Raw genomic sequence first — 27184 nt, 5'->3', positions numbered from 1 at the left:
GCTACGTCTGAAAGAGGAGACACACAAGAATGGCTGATGTGTCAAGGGGCTAAATAGCAGCCGAGTGACTGAATCTCTTAATGCCTGTTTCCTTATAGCTTTGACAGGATAGCACACAAGTCATCCTTGTCTGCCAATATATTGTTTCCCCTCTCCATCTCTCCATCTTTAATGGTAATGTATCAGAATGATAGGTAATTTCCATGAATAGCTATTTGCTGAGCAATAATAACACCTGGGAGGGAGGGCTAAGGCTACGCTGTCTCTTTGCAGCAAGAAAGGGGGAACAGAGCAACACTCAAGACCTCATTTGCAGTCTAATAGAAGACAGTGGAGTCTTATTAGCCAGTAACTAGAACAAAACATCATTGCAGCCTTTATAATATATGGACATTGCTTTCTGTTGGGGGGGTTCATAACAACACACATGTGAACACACAATCCTACACTTTTTTGAAATGCAGTGCAAGCATTTTGTGTGAGATACTGTGTAGCACTTAAGCAAATACGGCACATTGCCAGGGAGCCACAAGGACCAGCCCCTGCCCTAGGCATGGGGAGTTCTCAGTATGGTGGATGGGGCAGGCTTCCCCAGCCTGGGACTGCCAGCAGGGCAGACGGAAGGTAGCAGCCAAGGCCAGCCCATAGCCCATATCACCAGGCAAGCCTGTGGTGACAAGGCAGGTCCGGAGGCAAGCTGGGAAGGAAATTGGTGCCCGGTGAGGGGAGCTGGGGTCAGACACAGCCCCAGGACAGCCAGGCAGGGTGGGGCTGTGCCAGGAATACTGCCAGCCTGCAGGTGTGGGGCAAGATCCATGGGGACCATGGACTGCTGCTCAGCAGGAGCTGTAGCTGTGGGCCAGGCACTACCAAAAGGAAAGGTCTCCAGACCAGCTTGCTTGCACACAGAGGAATATAGCCATTTGTACACAAGAGAAAATGACAACATGCTTTGTGAGGGCACTGTTTGGAACCCAGAATCTAACAAAGAAAATTAAAGACATGATTTAAGTGATCACAAGGATCACATAGGAGAAACAAACGTGAGACCTTTGTATGACCCTACATTGAAGGCTGCGAACCAACACAGAACCTGTGGCATTGTGGTGCTAATGAAGTGGTGTAGAAAGTGCTGATGAAGAGGAGGACTGTATTGGCATGTAAGAGCAGAGGGGAGATAGACGCCTAAGGAGCAAGTAGTAGTGGATGCCTGGCATCAAAGTTGCAGCAAGTCCTAGGAAAAGCAGAGTATGGAAAAATGGTAAGCAAAGCATCTGAGAGCATAGATCAGAGAAAATGGAAGGATGCAAAGAGCTTCTATGACCCTTTCTCGCCTCTGTGTCTTTTAAAAGCCTTTAAGCCTGGCTGAAATTGTAAAACTGTTTAATCTTCCCAGATTACCAAAGCGATTACAATGTCCTATTTATACTAAGGCAGTACTCTGAAACCCCAGCCAAAGATCATGAACCCTACTCTGCAAAATGCTGTGTAAAATGACAATCCGTGTTTGCAGGCAGCATATCCAAGAGTGCATAAGGAAAAAATATAGTGGGTAACTCGGACTTCAGAAGCTTTGAGATTACAACTCATGATCTTTCGTGTTCTTGGTTACGTTTGGGGGGGGGGGGGGGGAGGGAGGAAATATCTCTGATATGCTACCTTCAGAATCTCAGTATTATGAGCAAAACATGTTCATATAAAATGCTCTAAATGAATTTTTTAGATTTTACAAAATACATGAGCATTCCCAACCAGTAAATATATTCTTCTGATTATGCTTTACAAATGCAGAGAAACACAACTTCCAACACTTATAAAAAAAGGGAGCTCCAGTGTTGCAAACTGCCGTATGAGCACAGGGTTAAGGAAGACTGTTTTGTGCTTGTAGTTTGTCTTTTCCATAGTTGCATACTGGTACCTAGTAGGATATACCAGTCCTTTTCAGGCCCATAAATGAGGTTTTTATTTTCCTCTCTAATTTGGCTAATAGCAAAGAAAGATAACAAAACAAAGATCAAGAGGCAATTTGCTATGTGGTGCATAGCCAGGTTAATAAAGAGAACTCCTGCTGGTTACATGTTCTTAGTGAGTAATGTACTTCATTTAGCTCAATTACTTCAACCAGGAAAATTACCGTGCTTATTAATGCTTGCCATCCACTAGTTTCAATACATCAGTTCACCAAGCAGATGCATCTTAGGGAAACTATGCTAGATCGAGAACAAAATCTCACCACCCTGTTAAAAGAGACCTAGTACAAACTTCTGAGATTCTCCAGAAGTCCTTGATACCTGTAGGAACACCAGGGGCACAAAAAGATGACACTCATGGCCCTAAACTGTGATGGACTTGAGATAAAGTAAAACAAGGCCACCGGGCACTTCTGAAAAATCCCAGTTTAAACGTAGTTCCAAGCATATTTTGTAAAGAGGCTAATACCATTCCTTAGCTGTTTCAAGATAATCACTGCAGAACTTGAAATCGTAAACAGATGGAATGCATCCAGTACATTTTGTAAGCATGACTGAAAAGACATTAATGTATTAAAAAATCAAAATACTTTTCCTAGCACTTATATTCCTGCTGCTTAGGTCTTTCTTTCAGACCTTATCACTTTTACTGCTTGGATTTGAATTTCTGTCCTGGATAAATTGAGAACCTGCAAATTAAATAGAAAGGGAATGGTGTGCTGTGTGTACAAAAACAGATCAAACTTACTGTAATCATTGCTGAGATGTATTTTCCTGCAGCCTTTAAATTCTATCCATCCTGCAGGATGCAGTTATTCATTCTATTTAACTATACACAACAGTGATGTAGGTATCCTGAAATTAAAAAAGGAGCGAATTCAGAAGTTTTTCCTTAAGAATAAATAAAGCGAGTAAAGGGGTAGGAATATCATTATACAGACTGAAATGCTGTGGGGGTTTTTTCTTGCATTATTTGAAAACATGTATTCATAATGTTAATATATATTTATTTCTGAGTGTATAAATAGGAGAAATTCTTTCTTTAGAATACGTAAGGAAACAAGGGTATAGTTTTCATAGTTTGCCACTGATTTATTTCTTTAATTAAAAGCACTTTGTGTAAATCCCTCATTGACCTTACATTTTTTGAAGTAAGAAGGTACCTTTTTTGTGATAGAAGAAATTATAATTTATTAAAAACATTACCTCTGCTATTGTCTGCTGAGTCAATTGCATATAAAAAAGCAAGGCAATGAGCATTGTGACTGGTACACTAGTGTGTGTAATATAAAACAATTTAAATTGTATTTATATTTGGTATAAATGTAATTTATATAAATACCAAACATTTGCAAGTACATTGGGGTCTTCTGTAATAGATCTAAGAGACATAACAGCTATTATCGTTTAGTACAGAAAAACTGATTATTACTTCATGACAAATGTAAGTACTCATGCCTATAATTAATCTTGCCCAACATTTTTTATTTAAAAAATGTGTCTCCAGTTATTTACTAATTTTCCAAATATTAGCTATTTAAGATTAAAACTTTCCATGTTGTGCAGCACAACAGAAGAAATGCTGACAGGCAGAGATATGAGGATCAGATGGGAAGTCAAATTGATCTGGCAGCACAGTCTTAGTCAGTGCCAGATAAATAATACTCAGGAGAAATGCGATGATCTGTTTTCTGCAGGGAAAATGCCTGCTCTTGCTGAATTTGGAAAAGAATGTGGCAGGAGCCTGCAGAAGGGGAAAGGATGGTCTTAGTTAGTGGTAGTTGGAAGTCATCTCAGAGGATGAGTTCTTTCTCTCACCAGATTCCTTTGTGATAAAATCTTTTGTGGGAAGACAACATGAAATATTTTCCTGCACAGGTGGCTGTATAGTGGTTTACCACTAACAAAGGTAGAATTGCAACAGTCAATTGCACCAAACTGATTTTATATAATTAGCACAGGTAAGAATAGTACATGGCATGAAGTTCAGGATATTGTGAAAGTCTGCCTGGATACCCAAGAATGGAGTAACTTCAGTGGCCATGCAAGCTGAATCTATACCACCTATTTTTATTTTTTTATTTGTACCCTTGCTAGTTGAATTAAAGCTTCCTGGAGCATTGATCAGCTAAAAGATTCTTATCCAGGTACTCGTATCTTTGCACACTGAAAATTATGACATTAACTAATATTCTTCATCATTCCAGAATTGTTACATTTTCACAAATCTTTTCCTTTTGGGAAAAAAAAAAAAATCAAACCCACCCAGTAATAGAAAATGAAAATGTTAAAATGGGCAAAAAGTAAGATAAAAGAGAACGGACTGTATATTTTATCTTATGTTCATAGTGGGTAGGATAAATTGTACAAAAAGGGATTTTTCTTGAGAAAAAAATTGTAAACTACTGAAAAAAATGAGAAAATAAATTAGACTAGTGGAGCACAAGAATAAATTATTTAGGAAGATTATGGAATACCCATCACTAGACATATTTAAGAATAGGTTGGGCAAGAATCTGTCAGGAATGACATAGGTATAAATCATCCAGCTTTGCTCTGTTGGGACTAGGATTGAAGGACTATTTAAAATTCTCTACAGTCCTATGCTGGTGTGATTTTTTTAGGATCTGTATGAAAGCAGATGAGAAATTAAAGCATCTATTGAAAACTAAGTTTTTCAAATCTGAGACATTTTACTGCATGAGTTTTTTTTAAATCCACTATGAGAAATACAGTGTTTTAGCTTTTTGTTCTTTGTAAATTAATAAAATCTGAATAGAAAGTTTGAAGAAGGTTTTGTGCTGTGCTCATGAATTCTATACAGCACTGGATCATGTGCTGATTAAGACGTTTTTCCCTTAACCATCGATTATTATATGTTTATGTAAACAATTTATGAGTTTCCATTTAAATATGTTTGAGTGTAGCAGATGTTGTGTGGGAATGATAAGAAATATCTTTAAGAATTCCTGATAAGAGGCAGATGTCCCAGACAGATTTAATTACTAAACAGATAAGAAAGCTCCAATGACACAGCACCAGATAAGAAAATCAACGAGGTAAGACTGCCTCACTCATTATCATACAGTTCTTTCTGAGAATAATATAGTTTTGTTCTAAAATGATTAGTGTCAGAAATGATTCTGCCCTTAATTTTTACATCATAGTAAATATGATGCAATTGCAATGCAATTAAGCAACTTTATATCACCAGTGACATTAAAAAAATATGATTTTTCAAAGTTAATTGATCTTTTCAACATTCATACTACTTTCTTTTGCATAGTTTGTTCTGCAAAATTACTAAAAAAACAAAATTTTGTTCACATTTTAATCTGGTACCTCAGTGAGAGTCCCATGTGTTCAGCGTTAAGCCAGACTTCTCCTTAGAAAATAGTGTAAAGATTAGAGGATTCACAGCCTATTGTGACTGAATAACTAGGAGGGTTGTCAAAGAAACTGAGTCCAGTGCCAGTATGCAGTGCCTTCCTTGAACATTGTTGCTTCTATATCCATTTTGAAGTATGAATACAACATGAGATCTGAGAAATGGAACATCTCTGTGTTTTGCTTCAAAAACACTTGCTTAGGGACCAAATGAGCATAACCTATACAAATCAGTCATTTAAGTTACAAACCTTGATAGTTTTTCAAGTTTGTTAGCTGAAAAGGATTTCCTGTCATGCTGTATATATTCTTTTGCATTCTTGGGAACCAATGCCTAAAACAGTTTTCATTATTTTAGCTATCATAATCTTGAAGTCTATCCCCGCATTTAAAGGCTCAGAAGTTTTTTTCAGACCTTTAACTCATACTGATTTGTGATGTTCTATTCATACTCATTACAATACTGTTCCTCAGCTCAAATACCTCTTTTCCCTACATGACTCTCCACCAAAATTTCTAGGCAATGGTCCTAGTGGATATCAAGGTGTTTTCCTGTCCTTTATAAACCCATGTTCCAAGTAATCTAGATAATTCTGAGACTCTATACAGTGAGCTAGCTGGTCAGAATAACTGTCATTATTGGCTAATATACTAATGCTTCCTTCACTGGCAATGTCAGATGCATTCTAGGGTTACATTTGCACCAGTGATTCTTCATAGCCAGCTTATAGTATGTTGTTGACTAAAATACTTGGATATTTAGCCTTTTGTCATCTGCAATTGATGATTCCACCTATTTACCTATTTGAAAAAGAAATACTTTCAGTTTATTTCTAAATGCATGTCTGATACATAATTGTAGTGTTAGATTTGTTCTCATTTTTATTAATCAATATAAATAATTCAGTTTTTCATGTATAGGAATCAGTCCTACATTTTAATCTTCCAAATCCAATGTCTTATCAAATGTCATTAGCGCACTACTATATTTTGTAGCAATGTCATGAAAGAAAATATTAATGCTCCCTCCTAAAACTATCAGCTTTCTGTGCAGATAAAGGAGAAAGATAGGTTTCTTTCACAGGCAATTCAGAGTAAGAACCTATCTTATTCTGAACGTCTCCTCAGAGAAGATGCCTTCTATTGACTATCAAGGGAGCATAATAAGAATAGCTAAAGTTAGCTTTTGGAATATCCTTATTCCTATACTAAGCAGATGACTAACATCTCTTTTTCTGTCACAGAGAAACATTAAGTTTCCTAGTTATTTAGGCTGTGTGAACTCAGATTTGTAACTGGGGATAAATAGAGTTTTCTGATTTCTATAACATTACCCACACTGGGATTGTCAGCACAAACTGAAGATACGTTTTTGAATCAATGCTTTTCATGATGCCTAGAACATTTTACTATCTCACTGAAAACTTTCTCAGCTATACTGTCACATCTTGTGTGCATTTGTATAACAATGCATTGTACATATGTATAAGTATGTATTGTCATATCATTTTGAAAATTATTTTGATCAGAGATTCTCCAGAATTTATTCAAGGCAGTAAATTGTTAATTTTTCAAGACACAGTTGTAAATACAATCATAAATCATAATAACAGTGCTCAACAAAAGAATTAGAAGTTCTGTTGCAAGACCAAGAATTTTATTTCCAGGTAGATAAAGTTTCTTAAGTGCTGTGAAAAGAAGGATTATAACTGAAATCAGCAAAAAGTGGTATGGATTTTTTTTTTCAGGCAGCAGTATACTTTTATGAAATACATTTTCTCAGGGGTCACCTGGTATATAAAAGATGGAACTGCACTCAGGTATTTGGTGCTCATGGCCAAAACCAAGAAAGAATTAAACTTTAGATTGCAATGTACAAAACGGTAAACTTGATTTATTCTGATATAGCAAATTGAATTTCCTGATCCTTGTTTTGTTTGAACTCTTAACACAGAAAACTTTCAAGCCATAGTAACTTGACGGTGTTACATACATTAGCATGCTCAGGACAATATTTCCATGGCGTGTCCTTTCAAGGCTATTTTCTTCCACAATGCTATGTCTAAGAGTTAGGTGTCTAACTTTTTTCTTGGCATGGGGAGAATTAAGCCACTGTAATTTTGTTCACTAAACAAACAAGTTTAAGCTTGCCAGTTAGAAAAATAAAACCTACAAAAGCAAAACATAAGAAAACTACATTGTTTTTATACTTCTATTGTTACATATGTTGTTATTGTTACACAAAACATGTTTAGAGTAGTAACAAAACTGTGTGCACAGTACGTGAGCTGTGGTCCTGACTTTTTAGAACATGTGAAGTAGATACTTCAGCAGGGAATAAATATTTCCACTCTGTAAAGGAGTATATGATGCAGTAAGTAATACAGACCTAGGCTTATTGTAACTTATTACACAAAAGTCAGAGATAAACTTGATTAAAGAATAACGTGTCAGCTTAGAGACAAATCCTAGCACCACCTAATGTGAGAGATGGAGCCCAGTTTATTAAAACTGATTTAGTCAATTCTGAATCGGCTTTGCTAGCCGAAACGATTTTAAGTGCACCTCCACACAAAGCACATGTACAATACACATCTTCAAATCAGCAGTGTTCAACATGCATTCTCTAAAGTACATTTAAAGTAAACATTTTGTTACTACAAAATAATAGAGGAGGAGATAATGCAAACCAAATGAGAAGTAGGGCAAGGAAGATCAATTTTTCATCAACTGTGGGGCATATAACTTTAAACGAATTCGCAGTTTCTAATCACTGCCAAACAATAAGATGATTGCTTTGGGATACATTGCAATGATAAAGGATAAAGCACAAAATTAATGATAGAGGAGACTAACTTTTATTGGAAAGGCTGTGAAATAACAAGAAAATCATGTGCAACTTATAGGTTATCCCTAGAAAGCAGATAGAAAGGGCCTTTGGCATGACGTTATCCCTAGAAAGCAGATAGAAAGGGCCTTTGGCATGACAACTGTGATAAGTGTATTTTACCAAAAGATAACCAATGCTCTGAGCAAATATAGCAGCAGAAAAGAGTAAGAATGATTTTAAATTCCTTGTATAGAACTTGAAAAACTAATTGTGAAGTGTTAGCTCAAAAAAGTATTTCATTACACTGTAGATGGCCTGAGCAAAGGGAAAATGTGACGCTAAAAGAAACATGACGAAATTACAAAGTGTATCAGAATTGTTTGATTAACCTCCTGTCTGGGGGGTTTTAAGAAATAGATACTACAGAAGACTTAAATTAGAAGAATGATAAGCACAAAGTTCCAGGCTTCTGCTACTTCTGCTTTAACAGCTTATCTCCATTTTATCCACTAGCTTTACTGCTGAAGAATTTTCATATCCTTAAATTATACTTCTTTGGGCACCATGATGTGTGTTGTGTCTCTGGAAAGCTGTACTTCTAAAAAGCTAGACACATTCCACTCTAACACTCTCCTATTTGACTTACAGCTCTTTCTGTTAGGAGCTTCATAGTAGGTTTAGGTCTTGAAATGGTGCATATTCAAAGATCACTCTGTGGTGCTTTTCATTTTTTCCCTACACAATACCACTACCCAACCCACCCACCCTTCCATGTCATACTACTTTCTCTCTAACTCACTTTTGGGAAGATAGTTTTAAGAATCTGGAGATTTCAGGCAAGTTTCACTGTTGGTCAGGCTCTTCTTTTGCTGTAATATTCACAGCACATGGTTTTGAGACAGCATGAAAACACTGAGAAAGAAAAATTCTCTGATGTAGTTCTAGTACTGGGCATAGCTGACAGGGTTTCAGTACAGGGGTGACAGTCACAGCCAGCTCTGACATGAGTGTGTAGCATTAGCTGAATAGTGCTGTGTCTAGGATACAGAAGAAATCCCATATCCTGGTCCCGACATAGAGGAAGACCAAATGTGTGGCCCAGCTGCCAGATGGGTGGCACTGGAAAACAGCTCCAGTTTGCATAATCCAGACAGTAGCAAGTAATTGAGGATGAAATTTCAAGTATGAATAAGACAAAAAGAGTTGATCAAAAATCACTTTCACTTAGATTTTCTAATTGCCTGTGCAGCATGCATAGATCATTTTAAAAGCATTAGTTTCATTGCAGAATGTGAGTTTGCAAGTGTTTGAAAATCAGTGGTCCTCAGGTTTGAAGAAATGTTGTGAGTGTTAGAATAACAGCTCAGTGTTACTATGACGTGGAAACTTCAGCAGGAACACCAGTGTTTTGTTTTCACTTGGAAAAACAGATCACTTTTAACCTTATATCAGCTAATACCTGCAACAAAACCTAGATGAAATCAATGTTCCAGGTATTAGAAAGCATAAAGTAAATATAGTCTTTCCTCCCACCTGCACATTAGTCTTTAACTCAGTTATGTCCCATCATCATTAGGATATTACCATCAAATAACAAGCACATTTTCATGCACAGATGGTAAGAGTACTCCTTGTGTCTTAGCAAATGCATACGATAAGCTCTAGGCCTTACATAGCTACAGTAGAACTTTGTGAAAAGCAGCTGTGGGAAGTCATTATTGCAGTGGGAGATTCAAAGCACAGGGTACCATGACCTCTGCTTGAAATATGTAGACTGCTACTGGCATAAGCAAGGAAGCAAAAGCAGTTAAATTAGGTGCCCACTTACTGTGAACTAAGTGATGTGAATCAGCTCTATAGCCAATAATGATCCAATCTTAATGTCTGACTTCTGCCCAGAAGTAGAATTGGCACTGTTTCCTTGCATTGATTTCCAGAACATTAAGCTTTTTTTTTCCTTTTCTTTTAATCAGTACACAGAACCCAACACCTTCAGGTTTCAAAATGAATGACTATGCTGATGCCCAACTTCAAGAGCTTGTCCGAAAAATGAGGGAAAGGGCAACAGTCTATAAGGAAAAGCTGAAAGACCCCGTGCTGTCCTCCCCTGAAGGCAGTCCTACAGCTTGTAAGTCACTCTAAAAATAACTGTGTGCTTGTTGAGTTTAAAGTTGAAAATTATTTTGTGGGAACAAAAATCCTGTGGTAAAATTTTCAAATAAGTGTAGTGTGTTTATCCACTGGGGTGGATCAGTTTATGCCCATTGTCTGAAGCAGATTTATCCATATCAGTCAACAGTAAGCCAGGTCCTTAGGTATGAGCTCCATTTGAACCCTATCACTGAGGAAATCAGGGGAAAAAGCCTTGAGCAATATATAGAATCATCCTTGACAAGAAGTTTTCTGTGTTTTAAAATGCTGACAGATATGTTTATTTATGGAGATGAAACTGAAGCATATGAAGACATATACATATACGAGTAGATATTTGTCACTCTTAAGATTAGATCAGCTGGGTAAAAGTAAATAAAATTTTAGCCATGGCAGCAGTCTTTCAGACACACTGAGGACTCTATGTACATGCTTCAAATTGAGCAAAGTCATTTAATTAATAATTAACTTTTGACAAAAAGGAAACACAAAATAAATACAATGTGTTTCCTCTTCAGAGAAAAGTTTGATTTTTTTTTCATTTTAAAAATAATTAAGTGTGGGTTTATATTCTGACATCTTAGAAGCTTACTTTTATTTAATAAGCTGTAAAAAATAGTGCCTGGAGTATTATAAACTACAGCTGCTGATAAAGGAATGACTTTTTTCTTTAATTATTTTTTTGCTCATTTACCTCTTTTGTTCTCTTTGTAGAACTTAAAATCCTATATTTCATAAATCATTAAAGATCCAGTTTGCCAGTTTACTGCTAAGACTCTGTATCTTATTCAGAGGTGAAGCTATGAGAATTAATGGGACAAATGCATGAACAGAATTATCTAGCCCAAAGATGGAAGAACTAGGCTCAAAGGAGTGCCACAAGATTTTTGTAAGCCTAGAAACATACAAAACCATTGGCTTCCCGCTAGTTTCACACACTGCATCTTGTGTATCAGCTCTCAGGAAACGGGAGACGTGAACACATGGCACAAATGTCTTTTCTTATCCCTTCCTAACTGCATGCATTATTTGCACCAGTCATGTAAAAAGGAATGACAAGTTGCATTAATGAATGCTGAATTATGAATTACCTTATTTCTTGTGAGTCTTTTATGGCATTAGTTGTGGGCACTATCCAAGGAGACACAGTAATATTGCACTCTTACATAAAGTGTCCTGTTCTTGGTAGCAGATTTTATTCTCCAATATGTCATGGTTTTATTCTCCAATCTATTTTCTAAAGCATCCAGTATTACAATGAATTGTAGCTTTAGTCACTGCCAAGTGTTTTTAGAAGAGATTTTATCTGTACCCTGTTGAAACAGTGTAGTAACTAAAATGGCACCCTTTGTGGCATTCTATGTGGCTAGCACCAAAGAAGAAGCCTCCACCCCCACCAAAAGAAGAGAAAAAAGAAGAAAAGAAAGAGGAAGCAGAAGCAAAACCAGAGGAGGATCACTACTGCGATATGCTATGCTGTAAATTCAAAACACCTCCACTGAAAAAATACTTAGAGTATCTGAAGCTACCAGACAGCATAGACTCATACACAGGTAAATTAAAAGTTATGCAATAGAATGGGTTAAAGGTATATTGAAATGACCTAGTGTTACATAGTACCTGTGAGCCACCATAAGATCAGTTTGCAACTTTGAGGGCCGCATAACTCCTGCCCTAGAGAAAATTTATTTCAAACAAGCAGAAGATATGAGAAGTGACAACAGCTGTAAAGAAGGTATGCACAAAACTGGTATATGAACCAACAACAATTAAACTCCAAGTCTTCTGATTCGTGGTCAAGAACTTGTCCCATTCATCAGGGCCAAATAACTGTTTTACCAGTTATAACATACACCAATAACATGCAAAATGTATTGAGTTTTTTCAGATGCATTAAATTCTATGTTCTCATAAACTCACCTTTTTTCCATTTTGCAAATTCTTTGTGTGACTCCTAGCTCCAGCCTATGTCACTTTAACAGTGTGTGCTGTTGAAAAAAGGAGAATGGTAGGTTGCCCTAGGCATTCCCAGAAGCTGTAGTAGAATAAATATGTCTAAAAGACTGGAAAAAGATTCTAACTTCATGTCTGTAAATTCAATGTGGGTGTTTTTTTTTCTTTCAGATCATCGTTATGTAGCATGGCTTATGCTTGTGACAGTTGCCTATAATTGGAATTGCTGGTTTATTCCCCTTCGTTTTGTGTTCCCATATCAAACCCCAAGTAATACAATATATTGGTTTACCATGGACATCCTTTGTGATATCTGCTACCTGTGTGACTTACTAATTTTCCAGCCTCGAGTGCAATTTATAAGAGGAGGAGATATAATAGTAAGTACTGGAAGTGGTATTTCCATGAGTACAAGTTTTGCATCAGAAAATAATGTATATAAGGATTTCCTCTAATCTGACACATTTTTCTTGCCATGTCAAATCTACACAACATTTCCATACCCATAATATTCTTCACTGACCTTCCATAATCCCATTTTGGAAAGAGGAGAAATATTCATTGTTTGCATTCTTAAAAAGTTAAAACAGATTTGAAAGTAACAGATCAGAGCAGTTGGAACAGGCGTAAAGCTGTTCTCACCAGGAGTAAACTGTTGCAGCTTCACTGGAATCAGTGCAAGAATCATAGTTGAAGATTGTACATATTCTGCTAGGGCTGGACAGGATATATGTGTTTTGTTGTAGATTGTGAGACTGGCCGGGGGGGAAAGGAGAGGGATGACAAAATCAGAGCAAATCCCTGTAATAATCTCAGGATGCTTAGAAAATTACTTATATGAAATACTGTATTTTGGGAAAATATGTGCATTCAATTTTGATTTTTGCTACTATTTTTGTGCTATTTTTTCTATTGAAAAATGCAAAATAAAACTAAGTATCTGAAAAACGGTAAAAAGCATTAACATATCAAAAGGACATCTGGAACTTTTTTTCTACTTTTGATTCTTTAACTTATAGAAGAATATCTAGTGTGGAAAAAATGAGCTTTGATGACTTTAGTGTAACAGTACTGTGCTCAATAGATAGAAAATTCAAAATTATATATACTAAAATGTAATTTGGAGCTAGCTTTAATTCAGTGCTTTTACGTAAAATTTTACACATTGGCATACAAGATATTAGTGATATATTTACAGAGAATTTCAGATAAAACTGTGCAAATATAGTTTGGATATATATTAAATGCAGTGCAGTGTAATATATTTTTCCATGCCAAGACATTCAGTAACTGGCAATCTTTCCTAAATCCTACAAAACTCGGGTTTTATGAACAAGGTTAAAACTCTAATGTAAGAAGCTTACCTTGTATTTCCCTTGAAGTTGTTTGTACAATTCATAGGTTTTAGTGCATGAAGAGATCATCTACTGCCTGATCTCCTGCATTTACTTTAATGCTTAAACTGAAACTAGTGAAAAGTTGGCTTGGCAATATCCTTAAGATTTTAAAGCCATTTTAAAGTGTCCCTGGTATAAATAGAAAGCATAACAGATACATTTCTTCGGATGCTTGTGATTACCCTTTCTTATAAAGGTATAAGCATCAGTTCCCATGGAGAGCAATTTAAAAATAAATATCTAATAATTACTAATGAATGCAGTGTTGATTATTATGATGTTAATAATGCTAGCATGTTAATGCTTGCTTTCAAAGAGCTACTTTTGTACAGCACCATCAGAAACATTCTTTGCATTTTTCTTGGAATAACTGAAGTCAGATGGAGGTTTTGGCCCTGGAATTGAAAGGATTTGCCTCAAGCAACAGCTGGTACAGATGACATGAGAGGGTAGTTTTATGGGAAAAATGTAACATACTTTTCCAGACCAACAGCCAAGCTTGGCTAGAATCAGACAAGCCCTAAACCTAATTTTTTTCAAGTAGGTCTAATAAAATCTAGTGTAATTAAAGCTACTACTTCTTCCTACAGATAGCTGTTCATTCATACTTTTAGGGCATCAATAATACAGCTGTCATCATCTCTACTGTCAGAAGAGAATTATTTTTACTGTCAGGTACCAGAGGCTCATTCTTGACATTCTGTTCTTGACTATGCTTTTTTGTCTTTTCATTATCATTGTAGTCAGACAAGGTGGAAATGAAGAAATTCTACCACAGCTCTATTAAATTCCGGGTAAGCAGACCCTGTGTTATTGATGTAAATACATAAGTTCTGGCTGAGAACCTCACAGGACTTTTTTCATTCACTGAAAGTCACCACTGGTTTAAAAACATCACCAGAAAGCACTGGCTTGATGGCATGTCTGTGTTCAACAGCTCAAGACTGCTATCTTCACAAAGGGTGGCAAAGCACTGGAACAGGCTGCCCAGGGAGGTTGTGGAGTCTGTCCCTCTAGAGATGTTCAAAATCTGCCTGGATGTGTTTCTCTATAACCTGCTTTAGCTGGCCCTGCCTTGTCAGGGGGCTTGGACTAAATGATCTCCAGAGATCCCTTCCAACTCTAATGATTCTGTGACTCTGTCATTAAGTGTTTAGTTGTAAACAAGACTAATTATAAATTCAATTATAAATATTAATTCTGATTAATAATAAATCAATATGGTAGAATTAATAAAATTCTCTGTTTTGATGACTATTTGCAAGGTAGTCCCCTTACACACTGAAAGACAATTGCACAGTATGCCAGAGATTCATTAAACAGAATAAAAAGTCTTGAAGTTAGATGATAACTCTATCTAGTGAATTCTCATGAAGTACACCATGGTACTGAATAGGATATTACTCACACAAGTAAACAAAAATTGAAACTAATATTTTGGATGCTTATTGCACTTTGTAAAAACAAAGATTAATTTGATTTAAGAAAATTGTTAACTTTTTCCTAAATATTTTTTTTTGCCAACAAAGGATAGGTAGTCCATTGTACACATACTGCTCTGTGATTCTGAGACCACATCTCTGAAATCTCAGCTATTTCCCCCTCCTCTTCTGTAAATACTTTTGTATCTGCCTTATTTTTGTCTCAGTGACTGTGGTATCATTACTTTTGTACTTGAGGTTCAGCCTTTCAAAAGTGCAGGATATATACAGGTAAGTGAATAGTACAGAGTCAAACTTACAGCAAGAGAACTAAACAGATATACATGGGTTTAAGTTCACACTTGCAGTGTGTCTAGTGCTCTTGATTTATGCAGAAACTAATGAGTGTTGAGTGTTCTCACCACATGCAAGATAGATATAATCTGGGAATTTGTCATATGATTAAGTACTAATTAACAGTTACCAATCCTGAAACACTTTGACTAAATTCTGCCTTCTCTTAGTCATGTGTCTGAGAGAGGGACAGAGGCCATAAAAGTCTGTCCTCATTCAATATTTTGGTTTGGTTGGCTTTTATTCAGAGTTCAAGTATTAACTTCATCTTACTTGGAATAAAATTTCAGTGTTGCGGGCTAATTGCTACCAACATGGGTGGCATCACTCAGAGCAAAAGCACATCTGATTACAGTGAGATGAAGCCTACCCTTCCACATCCCTCTTTTGTTCCCAGACAGTATCAGCAACAGTATCACAGGATCTTTCGAAAGGCAAAGCCAAGTCTGTCAAAGCTTTCCTTCTCTCCATAGAGTTCTTGGAAAGAATAAAGTAGGCAGGTAAAGAAGAGTAATCACAGTGTTGATGGATTGCAGGGAGATATTGAAAATGTCGGTGATATGGGAAGAAACATCCAAATACAGCGAAAGACAATACTAAAAAAAAAAAAAAGCAACAAGCAAACTTACCATCCTATGCTAAATCTGCTTTTTGGAGCACATGGCTTCTTCAGGTTGCAAACAAGAAGTCCAGTTCATCCAGTTCCCCTGCACTGCTTTAGGCAACCCTGTGTTGAAATATGTAGAACTTCTAAGAAGAGTGTGTGGAGTGTTCTCACCTTCGCTCGCCAGCCACATGCCTGCCATTTTCGTCTGGTCAGGACTATAACTGAAATAACAGAATGCATTAGTAATCAAATATCAGAGATACTTTCAACAGTCCCCATGAAACAGATTAAAATGTCGGGCATTGGGGACTTAAAAGCAGGGCAGAACAAATTTGGTGATGTTTTCCAAGAGGTAATCTTGCCTGACAGTACTTGGGAAGTTACTGGCTTAGCATGCTGACTGTTCAATTATACTCAATCACGATTCAATCTAAGTAAGTTTTTGACAGCACGTAAATGCATTGTAATTTTTGTGAAGTTTAAATGGGCCTCTCTGCTCTTCAACAGCTTGATGTGGTATCAGTATTGCCGTTTGAAGTTTTATACTTCTTCTTTGGATTTAACCCAGCGTTTAGAGCAAATAGGATGCTAAAGGTAAGATCTGCGATCTGTGTTTGTGATTGATGGCTAACCACATATAAATATTTTACAACCCAATAGAAATTTGTTTATAATGTTTAGGAATATGAAATTCAGAGATTGGAGAATATCTTCAGGCTAAACTATAACATCAGTAAACAAGCCAACAAAAAATACAAGATACAGTCTAGCTGATAAAGACCTTATTCTCTTAATTTTCTTCTATTATTTCCTACTTTCAAAATGTGTTTTCTGCTTAAAGCTTCTTCATTTACATTATTTTAATTAGATTAATCTTAAATTACCTGTTTAGTTTTCAAAGATAAAAGAAAACAGTTTAAGATCATTGATTGATGCCAATGTACTTTCACCTTTTGTTGGTAATGTCAGGCATTTAAAAGCAAAGGGGGGAATTTTAAGGGCAAAGTAAACTATACACAGCATATTTAACAAGCATAAACCCACTTTGAACTTTGAGTTCAAAGACATCTGGAGTTGTTGAATGAAGGGATTGAGAAGGGATTAGACAACAGACCTCTACCTGCATTTCACAGTACCTAGCAGGCTGCTCTGCTACTAAATACACCCCCTTCACACAATCAATATGTTGACAAAGAACTGGCTTTTATTTAAAGTTGGGGTGTAACACCACAAATCTAAGTATAAAATGAGGGTGCTCTTCACTTCAGTTTTCAATAAAACTTAAAATTACATAATCATAATTACATAAATCAGAACCAAAAGATGCGAAAGACTGAAAAATTAAATAGCATCTCAGGCATACAGTCATGTACTGAACAAAAACAAAGAAAAAAGCTACATGCAAATATTAATGGCAAATAATTAACAGGAAGAATTCAATACAGGAGCAATTGATTTTACATAGTATCATCTAGTATGCAGTTGTTGTTACATAAGATCACCTGCTGAAGAACTATTAGAATTTCAGAAAGAGAAAAAGGGGTTCTTGTGAGTGTAATTCTCTCAGACATAGTTGCCCAAGCAGTTTTATATATTTGTGGAAGAAGTCATTCATCTGCAGCAGTCTGACCTATACAGCAGATTATTTCTCTCAACACCCAAAACAAAGTTTAACTCAATTTTTATCTTTGTTTTGCAGTTAAACTTTTATTTAAATATTTAAGTCCAACTGCTGAAAAATCCATCATTTTCAAAATGTGCATGTGAACTAATATCAGTAGTACTATAAAAACACATGTAGTTAAGAATAGTGATTGGATTACTTTCATTTTCCATTCAGCATAACACATTCTTTGAGTTTAATGATCGTTTGGAAGCTGTTCTGGACAAAGCATACATCTACAGGTATGTGCTGATTAAACTCTTGTAGCATGCAAAGCTTGGCACAGAATATATCTCATTTGATTTCACAAGTTGTCAGTGAAGCCTTTAACAGTTCAAGTTAAAATCTTTTAAAACATCTGTCTTTATTGTAATTGTTTAAATAATAAATGTAAAGCTTCACTCACATGTCAAAACTAACTCAGTACAGCTGGCCTGGTTCAGGCAAAATCTTCAGCAGCATCAGGATCCCGCTAAAATTTAACTAATCAGAAGCACCAGAAAGAAGTTTCTTCAGTGAAAGAGCTGAAGAACAGTTTCTTTAGGTTTCTAATAGCAGTTCCAAATCCTCAGTACCTGTTTATTTGTATTCAGTAGGAGTTATGAGCTTGAGACTGTGTCAATATTTTTCTTCAAATATGCTTTCACCATGAACCTGGCATATACAGAAACTTGATCCTCCACTGCTTTTTCTAAACTTGGAATGAGAATCAACTCAGCACAGATCTCAGATAGTGATTATAACTGTTGCCCACTGCACTATGTTCTCACCTTCTGCATTGGCAGGAAGAGTTTTGGATCCAATTCAAGCAGCTCGTGGTCATGGTTATGGCAAGTTTCACAGGCCTCTTAACTGTCAGTGATGCTGCTAAATCCCAGTGAACCAATCTACTGTTACCGTTATTGTCACTGACTGTCAACATCATCAGTCCTAGTTTATTTTATGCAGTATCACAGTATGCTAGAGATTGGAAGGGACCTCAAAAGATCATCTAGTCCAATCTCCCTGCTGGAGCAGGAACACCTAGATAAGTTTACACAGGAATGTGTCCAGGTGGGTTTTGAATGTCTCCAGAGAAGGAGACTCCAATGCAATTCCTAAACTGACAGATTTTTTTTTTTTTTCCCTGGCCTATTTTTGGGTATGTAATTGCTCTTGGGTGCTGCTGCTGCTGCAGAAATAAAGATCTGTTGTTTACCACCTTATTCTATTTCAGAGATTGCACTTATATTGTAAACTTTGCATTTATACCTTATAAATGAGATATTTGATGAGATTTAGAAGCCAGTTAAACTTGAAAAGAAGGCTGAAACATCATAACTGCCACATCTTCACGTACTTGCAAAAGAAATCAAAACTCAGAAGTCTGAAAGTTCTGCTAAAGTATTTGTGAGATGCTCACCTCCACAAAGCTTATTCTTCTGTTGCTCTCTCACTTATTGAAGAGCCTTTTGACTCTTTCAGAGTTGTTTGGGTTTGGTTTTATTTCTTTTTTCTTTTTTTTTTTAGTTCTTGCTGGTACAAGAGAAAGCTTCTCTGAATCCCCACAGGATGAAGAAGTCTTTTGTCAGTTTCTATACTGCTGCCTCCCTCTGTTCCCCAAATTTTATTTCATGAAAAAGAATGGGTTTTTATCTGTCTTGCATATATTTTTTAACTTTTTTCTAATGTTGAGAGTTTTTAAGATTAATCAAGTATTTTCAATATTACATCCTTTACTTTGGACTCAATGACTTTCCTATATCTCCTAGAATATTTGCAGTGAACACTGGAATATATAGATTTTTAAAATAGATAGTTTTGTATTTAACAATAATGTTGTGTGTATATTGATTTCAAAGAAATAGAAACAAATTAGCAAACCCAATTTCACCCGAACAAGCATTTTGCAGTGACAGAGTTTCACATTATATAAAAGTATGTTTTGGGAAATGCTTGTTTAAAAGGCAAGTGAGAATGGGATGTGTATATCTTCAAACTAGCCTAAATTTGAAGGGTATAATATTGATTTGCATGTAAAAAAAATGGAATTTTCACATTTAGAAAGGCTAAGAGACACATAGCAATATCTCCCTGGTTCTCTAAAATGTCTGAAGTAGCTGGAAAGACAGAACCAGCTATTCTGCAAAGCTGTTCTGCCTTGTAAAGTGGTTTTGTAACATGGTATTAGATGAGTGGCACAACTGTGTGCTGCTTCTTGTGTCTTCACTTTCTGGTCACAGGCCCACTGTTGTGATTTAAGCCCAGCCAATAACTCAGAACCACGCAGCTGCTCTCTCACTCCCCACTTTTACCCCCCACACCCGCTCCCAGAAGGATGGGGTGGAGAATGGAAAGAATGTAACTCCCATAGGTTGAGATAAGAACAGTCCAGTAACTAAGGTATAACATAAACCACTACTGCTACCACCAATAATAATAACGATCAGGGAAAATAACAAGGGAAGAGAATACAACCGCTCACCACCCACCAACCAGTACCCAGCCTGACCCAAGCAGTGATCTGGGCCTTCCAGCTAACTCTCCCCAGTTTATATACTGGGCATGACGTGCTGTGGTATGGAATACCTCTTTGGATAGTTTGGGTCAGGTGTCCTGTCTCTGCTTCCTCCCAGCTTCTGGTGCCCTCCTCCCTGGCAGAGCATGAGACTGAAAAGTCCTTGATCAGAGTAGTTACTTAGCAAGGACTAAAAACATGGGTGTTATCAGCACTGTTCCCAGGCTGAAAGTAAAAAACACAGCACTGAACCAGCTACTGAGAAGGAGAAAAATGACTGCTACTGCTGAACCCAGGACACCCACTTACATTTTCCAATATTAAATCCTTTGCAGAACGTAAATTACAGAATGTAAATACTACAAAATGAATCCATTTTTTACCTCATAGCCTTAACAGGCCAGAAACCTGAAATGTGTGAAGCAGAACACTCTTCATAACTACATAAACGCAATTCTAAATCCCACTGAAGATGTTCAGAAAAACTATGGTAGAGCACATGGACTTCAACATGGCACAGCATACACAGGGTTAATAGTATTAATGCTTTATTACCTATAGGCTTTCCCACCAGTGCATTGCTAAGGTATGTGGTAGGAAGGAAAAAAATAAAAGCTTGCATACTGAGCTACCAAAATGTTACATTTTGTGTTTGCAAAATCACCTATTAAGTATGTCATGCTGTTCCCTCATTCAGTGCTTTAAAACATACTTCAAAAAACACTGAGTCCCTGTTTTTGAGGTGTTCATTGGTAAAAACATAAGGCAAAGATCTTTTAATTGGCTTACTAGAAGCCATTATTGTAAGGAAAGAAAAAGGACAAAGGGAGGTAGTTATACAGAAGAAAAGGATAAATAGGAAATAGAAATATTTTAAAAAATTACAGGCTGTGCAAACTATGACATTTCATTTGAATGTAGCAATGTTGTTTTGATCTGAGATCGTGGTGTGGTCACCATTTGAGTAATAAGGCACCAATTAATTGGACAATGTCAAACCAAACTACACAGCAAGCCTATGTGCCTAGGTGGATCGTTTCCTCAAACTCATTAGTCTAAGTTTGGAGGAATAAAGCTAACAAAAATTACTACGTGTTATCTACCCATTGCAGTAGATCCAACTGTGCCTAGAGAAATATAATATATATTGTAACAAAGGGTCCCTGAACCTTCACTCAGACCTCAGGAATCCACTTTTGTGGATTTGAACCTGTGCACAACACCCAGCATGGTCAATATTGCAATATTACTAGGCCACATCAGCTATCTGCTGTTCTCAATAGCTTGCAACCCTAAACACAGCTGTCCTGGAAGCACACCGCTCGTCAACATTGTAAAGAAGAAGAGTACACATATGTGGATTGTTCAATGGCATGGAGAGGTAAAGGAAGGCATGCAACGACATCTGAAGAGCCATCAAAGGAGTACATAATACAGAAGCAGCCACAGACATATTATCTCTCATTAACTTGTTTTATAGACCTAACTTAGATCTTATTATTAAATTTTCATAAAATCATAGCAGATAAATTCAATATATACTGGCTTTCCTGTGTTTAACAAGTCCTGTACTTTTTCTGCTTATTTATCCATTGTCTGTATCAGCATTCAAATAGAGACCTAAAGCCAGGAAATCTGTCTTTTGACCCCTTGCACTGATCAGAGGATATACAATGAGATCATTATTGTATTAAACAGGAAGCTGCTTGGTGCTTAAGTAGCTCATCATTGATGTTTTTCAAGGATCTTGCCATAGGCGTAAAAACTTGGATTAGGAATGGTAAAATTCCTGACTCCTGCTGTAGCTACTAGATCATGCTATTTAGTGTATCTACTGCAGGCTTCCTAGCACAGCCCTTGTAAAGCAGTTAATTTCTGACCTTGGACATTTCTTGGCTTTGGTTCACAGTTTTAGAGCCTATCTTGAATAGAGTTTGGTGAATAAATTAATTTGTACCCTGTAGCCTCATTAATATAGCTCCAGATTTCTGTAAATATTTGTAGCCAGTTGAAGAAGTGGATTATAAAGCCCTCAGGGAACCATAATTTAAAAATTACCTTGTCAAATACTTTAGGCCGATATTTATTTGACCTTGGACAAACATGAGAAACATAACTGCCAGCTATTTTTTTTCAAAGAATCAATATAGGCAGGGAACTACTTAGTGGATGGTCAACATAAACACTGTTGATCCAAAAATGCCATATTAAAAGGAAGGAAAAAGGTAAGCTGTTTTAAAGGAATCTGTTGACTTTTACAGGGTCATTCGAACAACAGGATACTTGCTGTTTATCTTGCACATTAACGCATGCCTGTATTACTGGGCTTCAGACTATGAAGGACTTGGCAGCACCAGATGGGTGTACGACGGCCAAGGAAACATGTAAGTGGTTTTCACTTGCAAGAGAGTTTTGTTGGTTTTGCTTCTTCCTGCATCCCCTTCAGCTTCCCATGCCTTTGCTTGCAGGGTATGCCCTTACTTTCAAGTACTTGGATAGCAAACTTTTAGCACCATGAATGTTGATTAGCAGCTTTCATTGCTAAAACATATTAGAGGGCAGGTGCAGTGAATAATCAGTTTACCACTTTCAGCTTTTATAGATTTATGAGTCACTGCTAAGCTCTAACATAATTAAACATTTAGAAAGGTCATAAATTAAACTTTCTGATTGCATATGCACATGGGAACTGTTAGGAGGATTGTAGAACAATCCCTCAAAGGAATCAGAGACATAGATTATTTTTTTTTCTGCCAGTATTGTGTCATTAAAATGCAACGTTTTAGTCCCTCTGGATACCATGGTGATTAGTCTGAAAAAAATACACCCGCTTTCTCTGATCTTTTGAGAAGGTCATGCTTAAACATGTGGCAGAGTGTCTCCAGTGGGAAGGAGTGGATATTGGCACACTTTTTCACAAACTTCTTGTGACAGCACTAAACTGGATGCCAAGTAAGGGACATTCATTAAGATGATTGAGAGCAAGCAAGAGAAAATAGAGAAGTCATAATGTATTTTGTTTGCAGTTATATAAGCACATACCTAGCCAGTTCAGATATATGAGTGTTTATTTCTTTTGAAGGCCATAATACAGTTAAAGCCATAGAAGCTCAATTCGTTCATTAATTACATTCTTTAAAAAGCTATGTATAATACACTACTGCTGTCATAAATCACCCTTTAAACAACTTTTCACATTTCTCTTAGAGACGTGCTGCTCTTGCTTGCAATTTTGTCAGACTTCATGGGTTTGGTGTGAAGTCACTATCTTGAAGGGTAAGAAATAGCCTTTGAGAGTAAAACACACTTTGTGTAAAGCAGCATTGATTTTATTTATTTTTTTTTTTAATAGGGTTCTCTCTCAAAAAAATGACATGACTGAAATTTCCACACACCACTAAATACACAGCTTGAGTACTGCAGTCAGACATGCAAGCAGGGTAATGGAGCTCAGTGGGACCACTTATGTAACTGAAGCTAATACACAGGCATTTATTTGTAGGATCAAGGCTTCCAGAAATCTGACAAGAAAAATGTAGAATGAATTTCTGTTACAGCTATTTCTTTTTTAATGTAATTCTTGGGAATGCTTGTTTCATAATTAAAAAAATAAGGTAACTTAATGCTAAGCAACCTCAAAACTCTGAAAGTAGAGTGCTTACTCAGTCTTCAGGTTTTTAATGCTTCTTTAGAACAGCCTGGAGAAGAGGCAAGAAAGTCTTCCTGCTTTCCACAGGAAAGAAATTTTTGCATTTCACTCAGGGACACAACTGGTAGAATTTATTTGCTAGCTTGATCACAGATAATGCAGTTGTGCTCAGAGGCAATGGTCAGTGGTTTTAGTATTTTTGTGGTACCTTTTCTGTGGGGAGGCAAAAACACAAAACATTTCTCAAATGTCACACTGAAATCACATGGGATTTAGAGTAGAAATTTTTATAAACAATAATAATTAGTTTCTTAGCTAATTAAAAATATTACAGCAAGCAGTTTGAGAAATAAATCAAAATTCTAGTGGTCTCAAATTACACTCACCCAAAGCAAATGATCTGGCACTGATTTTGTGGCATGAACGTTTTATGTAGAATCCCTGCTGTGTCCATAAAATGCTGTTAGTTATGGCCGAAACCAGTTCTTGAAAACAACACTTCTGGGTTGTTCTGTGTTTTCTTTTGTTTTGTTTTTTCCTTTTTATTCCAAAAAGAATACACAGACAACAGTTTCCCTTATCAATTTGATTATATGCTCCTCAGCAGGCATACTAATGGGTGAACTTCAATTTACAACTAACAGCTGTACACAGCACCCAAGCCACAAGCAAAATATTAAAGTATCTTATTTTTGCAAATTTGTGCTAGCTGTATTCTTTTCCAGCTTGTTTCAGACTCTAAAGTGTTAGTGCCACTTCAAGAATATATGAGGTTTTCGCATGGCAGCCTTCAATCAAAGCCTTTGGCTGAGGTGTAAAAAGGAGTCAAGTTTGCCCCCCTGCAACTCATCGAAATTAGCAGCACAAGATATTCCCAGCATTAAAACTGCACTCATGAGCTTGGTATAACCAGGTAGACAAATGTCAGCCTCTCCTAATGCAGAAGGATAGCATCCCTGATGCAACGCTATAGTGGGAAGCCTATGTAAGCAGGTATTAGAAAGGTCTCTTAATTACAGCTAAGTGATCATTTTGAGCTATATGTAAGAGATTGATCTCCCTAATTCCTGAAGAAAATGAGCAAATCCTTTAGAAAGGGTTCAAGGCAGGTGCGTGTCATTGTTCTGAATTGTCCATTTCATCACTGAGCATAAGGAAAACCAAAGCTAAAGGAGCTGAAATTCTCATTCCAACCCCCCAGGTCAGCATTAAATTTTGGAAAAGCAAATCACTCAGTTCTGATCATGTTACAGTTCTTCTGCTGCTTGCAAGACATCCACAAGTAGTCTTCAAAATTCTCTGGCATATTTATTAATCAATACATTGATTATATTTCTCTGTAGCTCATTTCCTTCCTGCTCTTGCGACAGACTTAGCAGATACCTGGAAGTCCCAGAAGATGTTCATTATACGTGTCTAGAACAACTCTACTTGTTTTGTACGCCTTGCCCAAAGCACAGGAATACTGACATATCCTAAAAGGTGGCTCATGGGTATCACCTATACATCACACTTGCTGGTCTGATGTGTCTCACTTGTTGTTTTGCCATACAGAGACAGTTTTGTGCCTCCAGAAAATCTGTGAAAGCACAGCCCAACCCCTGTCAGACCTAATGCTTTCAGAGCAGATACTTGTAGGATACTTTTTAGATAAAAGTTTTGTAGTTGACATCATCCAGTCTGAGATCATCACTTTCTCACAGCAATCTGGTGGATAAGTCATTCAAGAAAAAGAGGTACCGAGAAGGAAGACATTTAGAGTACCAGTTTATAAAGGCTACTTCTTTACCCTGCTTAAACCTACCCTGGTAGTAATCTGAGGGAAGTCAAACATGATAGCACTGAAATAACATTTCCCTGCTGAAATGAATGTGTTAATACCACTTTATAATCCAATAGCCATGTTCACAAAGATCTGATTTGCTCTATTAACTAAAACCTTGTTAGAAATTTAGTGTACTCTCAAATTGACTTTTATGAAAGAGATATTTCTACTGGCATAATATTACAAGGTATATTACTTGTGCTGGGTTTCTTTGACTGTTTTCATACCTAGGCCTTATTTTAGGGAAAATTCTAGTAGTTTGATTGCCTGAAGGATAAACATACTTGCTACATTGTGCAGAAGGAAAATCCCTTTCTTGTTTCATGTTGTTTGCTTCAACAGTAATTTTATAGCAGGCCAGTAAGCCATATGGTGAGCAGTGATGGTTTCCAGACACCAGCTAGTAGGAAGCAGAGCTGCTAATACTGTTGAAATAGGAGCCTGTTATTTCTGACTTTACTTAAACAAATTTTACAGTCTCATTTATCCCCTTCTTAGGGAAACAAAATAAAATCTGTTTTATATTTCAATTGTGGAACTTTACTTTCAGATTTAAATAAAAATAATAAGATGCATAAATGAAGAAAATATAAAACCTGTGCCTAAGAGGTAGTGAATATCATGTGACTTTGACGGTACAAAGTGTCTTTTGAACTAAAATTACAAAAGAATATGCTGTATTAAGTACATCCTCAAAAAGGGGTGAGCAGATTTGAGAAAAAAAAACAACCCAAAAAACTCTCTCACATCTTGGATATACAACACTGCAAACAAGAATGTGACCCCTAAACTCCTTTGAGAAGCTGCTTTCATTCTTTGCAGACATCCCCAAAATTAAGATTAGGTTGACTATCATGGTGGATTTAGGAAGTTTGTCATCCAAGGCCATTGGGGGTGAGGGAAATGGTTAATTGCTTTTATTTCCTACAGTAACTAGCACAGAAGTAATGTTAATTTATTTACTTTTATATTAATAAATTATACATGTTTCAAGCACTATAGCATTCTCAGTTATGGGAAATGAATATGATATAAGTATGCTTTATAAGATAATTCAGACAAGCTAGAGAAATCATTTTATGCTTAAATCTGCAACTCTTCCAGAACAGATCTGAGGAGTTTTCTTACTATTTATTTATGCTACAGAAGTCTAAGAGAAAGCTGCTACTTATCCATACTTGGCTGGAAGCATGCACAGGTGATGTTTTTTTTTTAAACCCAAGTGAAAATATTATAGTTGTGTAATCTAGTTATTCTTTTTGCACCCCTAACAAGGAAAAATTATATGATAGCAGACAGAATGAGATTTTTCACTTAAGGACTCTGAATGAAAACAGACAGTTCTGGCTGTTAGAATCTCAAACTAGAAAACTGTTGTAAAAGTGATTATTGTTACCCCATTTCGTTAATTTGCAACCAAGAAAAAAGTGATTTGGCAATGAAAAGCAAAAATTGATTGCTTGCTAAAGCCTGACATTTT

General features: G+C 36.5%; 1 protein-coding gene across 1 annotated transcript in view; it reads left to right on the top strand.

Annotated features, from left to right (window-relative positions):
• Positions 1-27184, top strand: part of CNGB3 (cyclic nucleotide gated channel subunit beta 3) — a 62001-nt gene that overhangs the window by 14418 nt on the left and 20399 nt on the right. The window contains exons 4-10 of the mRNA XM_061342851.1: positions 10161-10315; positions 11709-11891; positions 12463-12671; positions 14432-14482; positions 16578-16664; positions 17911-17975; positions 22492-22614. Of these exons, the coding sequence (XP_061198835.1) occupies positions 10161-10315; positions 11709-11891; positions 12463-12671; positions 14432-14482; positions 16578-16664; positions 17911-17975; positions 22492-22614 (873 nt within the window). The remainder of the gene's footprint in view (positions 1-10160; positions 10316-11708; positions 11892-12462; positions 12672-14431; positions 14483-16577; positions 16665-17910; positions 17976-22491; positions 22615-27184) is intronic.

Source organism: Neopsephotus bourkii, unplaced genomic scaffold, assembly GCF_033783945.1.
Source record: "Neopsephotus bourkii isolate Nb327-2 ecotype Australia unplaced genomic scaffold, CSIRO-AGI_Nbou_v1 NB_1820, whole genome shotgun sequence".
NCBI classification, from domain to species: Eukaryota; Metazoa; Chordata; class Aves; order Psittaciformes; family Psittacidae; genus Neopsephotus; species Neopsephotus bourkii.
Note: the sequence above shows the minus strand (reverse complement) of the source record. Positions and strands in the feature narration are given on the sequence as shown.